This window comes from Camelina sativa, chromosome 17 (genome assembly GCF_000633955.1).
Source record: "Camelina sativa cultivar DH55 chromosome 17, Cs, whole genome shotgun sequence".
NCBI lineage: Eukaryota > Viridiplantae > Streptophyta > Magnoliopsida > Brassicales > Brassicaceae > Camelina > Camelina sativa.
In genome coordinates this window covers 35,275,988-35,279,585 of record NC_025701.1, presented here as the reverse complement: position 1 = coordinate 35,279,585, position 3,598 = coordinate 35,275,988, and the positions used below count along the sequence as shown (strand labels likewise).

Sequence of the window (3,598 nt, the reverse complement as noted above, 5' to 3'; positions counted from 1 at the left end):
TAATATTTGATTGTGTAATCTCATTGATTTAGGGAATCACCTTAATATGTGTAATCTCTACTACTATAAGTGGGACTGTACATTATTGTTGATAGGTAAGGTGATATTAACTTACACATAGAACATACTTGGTTCATTTTTCAAGTTTTGGTGCAAACTAGCGCGTGGTCGTTCAAGATTTTCATGATGATTTCTCATTTAATCAGTCAATTATCATATAAGCTAAGTAAGCTATCTTGTTTTTGTTCATTTTAACTCATTATATGAAATAGGTCAATAGTGGACAACTCATTTTAACATCTCGACACGAAACATACCCCTCCAAAAAGATAAGATAGCACTGCATGAAAGAAAAAGAAATAAATAACAGGTTAGGCAGCCCATGTATCATTATAGACTATATATATACATCTAGTGCAACCATGTCCATAGTTGTAGCAAGCTTTAAGAAAACATTAAGCACTGATTTTATTCGCTAAACAAAAAACCTTCAATTATATATGGAGCTGAGAAATCATGCGTCTGTGGCCAAGGTCAAGAGTGAGGAAATTGATCGACCATTAGCTGATTTCCCAGTGAATATATGGGAACATCCCTTGACCACTTTCTCGGTTTTGGATCTGGTATGTAATAACCTAACTTACATTTTCAGATCTTTTCACAGAACATAATGATAGTATTCTAAATTATCGCTCTCTCTCTCTCTCTCGTGCTATTGATATGTATAGGATGGTGACAGAAATAAAGAGAAGCTGAGTTCACTAAAGGATACTGTGATGGAATCTTTACTGGCTTCAAGAGAAAATCCAATAGAGAATATCAAATTCATTGATGTTCTTTGTCGCCTAGGAGTTTCTTATCACTTTGAAGAAGAAATCTTTGCGCAGTTGGAGGCAATGTTTGCTTCCCATGATTTCATGCACATGATAAGAAACAATGAATTCGATCTATACACCGTTGCTCTTGTCTTCCAAGTTTTGAGGCAGTTCGGCCATAAACTTGTTTCTGGTAAGTTGAAAAATCGGTCACAACGTAGAAGTCATCTCTCACTACACGAATAATTAAAACTAATAATCTTCACTTTGTTATTATTAAAAAAAAGACTTAGTAATTATTTCATATCAAATTTATTTAAGTAATACATGTATAGTACTTCAAATTATAAAATTTGATTCAGTTACATCTTTCCACATCATTTTATATTAATCTATCTAGTTACTACAAATTTTACTTAACTGGTTAACTTCGAAATAATATCAAAATATTAAATATAAGACATAGGTGAACAGTTAATATTCTACTAATCACGTTCTCGATCAGACATTAGATGAGTTCTCAACATGAATATGGCAATAAATGTAGCCCATACAGTATTTCTTATGTACTAATTAGGAAATCTATCAAAAACATTGTTAATTCATAATTTTCAAGCTCTGTATATTCACTAAAATTTCCTTGTACCAGATGTATTTGACAAGTTTAAGAACAAGAATGGAGAATTCATGGAGCACCTAGCTGAGGATGCAAGAGGTCTGTTATGCCTCTATGAAGCTGCACACTGGAGCACCCATGGTGAAGACATTCTCGATGAAGCCCTCGCTTTTGCTAGGTCTAATTTGGAAAAAGTCGCTTCTCGATGTAGTCCCCATCTTGCGGTCCGCATCAAAAATGCACTCAAACATGCATACCCTAGGGGAATCTCAAGGATAGAAACACGACAGTATATTTCTTACTATGAAGAGGAAGATACGCACGATCAAACTTTGCTAGAGTTTTCCAAGGTAGATTTCAATCTTGTGCAAATGTTACACCGCAAAGAGCTTGACCAAGTCTCTAGGTATCATTTTGAGCTAGATATCTTATCTATCTAAGAAACTCTTTTATTGGACGTGAAATAAGGATTGAATATTTTTTTTTATTATCCAGGTGGTACAAAAATCTAGAGCTCGACCAAAAACTACCTTACGCAAGGCAAAGGACTGTCGAAGGTTACTTGTGGGCAGTTGGGGCGCACTTCGAGCCCCGTTATTCACAAGCGAGGATTAAATTTGCCATATTTATCAATTTATTGACACTATTTGATGATACATATGATGCGTTTGGTACGATCGAAGAACTTGAGTCATTTACAGATGCTATGCTGAGGTGGAATTCTAGCGGTATTGAAGGACTCCCAGAGAGCATGAAATACCTTCACCATGTTGTGTTAGACTTTTTTGACAAACTTGGCGAGGAGACAGAGAAGGAAAGAAGGCCAGGATGCATTACTTACGCAAAAAGATCGGTATAGCAAAATTGACAACAAAAAATAAAATAAAAACATATGAAAAGTAAAATTAATTTTAATGGATGAGTTTCTTATTGGTTGCATCAGATGATGGAAGTTGCTAAAGCCTATCTTCAAGAGGCCAAATGGTTAAGTGAAGACTATGTAGCCACATTGAAGGAGTACGCAGAAAATGGAGCCAAGTCCTCGTGTTACTTATCACTGTTAACAATAAGCTTTCTAGGAATGGTGGATGAAGGCACACTTGATGTTCTTGAATGGTTAAGCACTTCCCCGCCAATTCTTATGAATTCTTCGTTGATAGGCCGTTTTTATGACGACCTTACAAGCTGCGAGGTAAGCATTAATCTTCTTAAGACTCAACAATATTATGCCAAAATAATCTCGATTCAGCCGTGAGTAACATCCTATATACAAATCTATTTTTTGTTGCAATGTTCATGCAAAGTATAACAGTTAAAAAAACAAAAATGAAAAATATTGTGATCTAATAATTCATGCAGTTTGAGCATAAAAGAAAGCATGTCGGGACAGCTATTGATTGTTATATGAAACAATATGGTGTTTCATGGGAGAAAGCCAAGGAAGAGATCCAGGTCATGGCATTGGATTTATGGAAGAGTCTGAACCAAGAACTGATGACCAAGCCTCACCAGTTTCCTTTCCCTATCACAATGCGTTTCTTAAACCTCTCGAGGGTCATAGAAATTTTTTACAAGTACGCTGACACTTACACGCATTCTGAGCTTCTCAAACATCATGTGGTTTCTCTATTCATCGACAACATACCCATATGATCAAAATTGTAAAACAAGTACAACTGGTTTTTACGTTCTCGGTTTTATGTTGTGTGGGAATAAGTGGCTCTCTTGGGTCACATCACTCTTTGTTGTGTGATTCAGATCCTTGATAAGAGGATGAATTCATTTGATATATCTCCTCTTTAATTTATCAGTATGCTTTATGAACAATATTGGGTGGTTTGCTGTAAGAAAATATTATATCTTTTAATTATGAGAGGTGATCTTTCTCGCATTTTTTCTCTGTTTTTACCTTTTGGAACGAAAGATATCTTCTTCTTTTTTTGTTACGTTGGTTTTAATGTTAATTAGAAGGAACGAAATTGATAAAAGATTCGTCTTTAGTCCGGACAAAATTAAAGAACTTGAGCAAAATTATACCAGACGCTACCCGTAAGGAAGCTTCCACAATGCTTATTTTATGCATGATGAAGACTACTCGATCCAGAGCGTACAAGTTTGTACCGAAAATTATAGACTAGCTAGCACTAGCGGGATAGGGTTTTACTCT

General features: G+C 35.3%; 1 protein-coding gene across 1 annotated transcript; it reads left to right on the top strand.

The window, feature by feature from the left end:
• LOC104759015 (alpha-humulene/(-)-(E)-beta-caryophyllene synthase-like) lies at positions 415–3,301 on the top strand. The gene is made up of 6 exons (XM_010481991.1): positions 415–623; positions 729–1,008; positions 1,465–1,837; positions 1,927–2,284; positions 2,375–2,623; positions 2,791–3,301. Exons 1-6 carry the CDS (start codon positions 501–503, stop codon positions 3,082–3,084), a joined length of 1,677 nt encoding a protein of 558 aa, XP_010480293.1. The 5' UTR covers positions 415–500; the 3' UTR covers positions 3,085–3,301.

What these genes read in the sequence shown, in the direction of transcription:
- LOC104759015 (XM_010481991.1), top strand. Translation starts at nt 501, where the DNA reads ATGGAGCTGAGAAATCATGCGTCTGTGGCCAAGGTCAAGAGTGAGGAA. An exon ending in CTTTCTCGGTTTTGGATCTG is followed by an intron (nt 624 to 728) that starts GTATGTAATAAC and finishes TGATATGTATAG; the next exon opens with GATGGTGACAGAAATAAAGA. An exon ending in ACGACCTTACAAGCTGCGAG is followed by an intron (nt 2,624 to 2,790) that starts GTAAGCATTAAT and finishes TAATTCATGCAG; the next exon opens with TTTGAGCATAAAAGAAAGCA.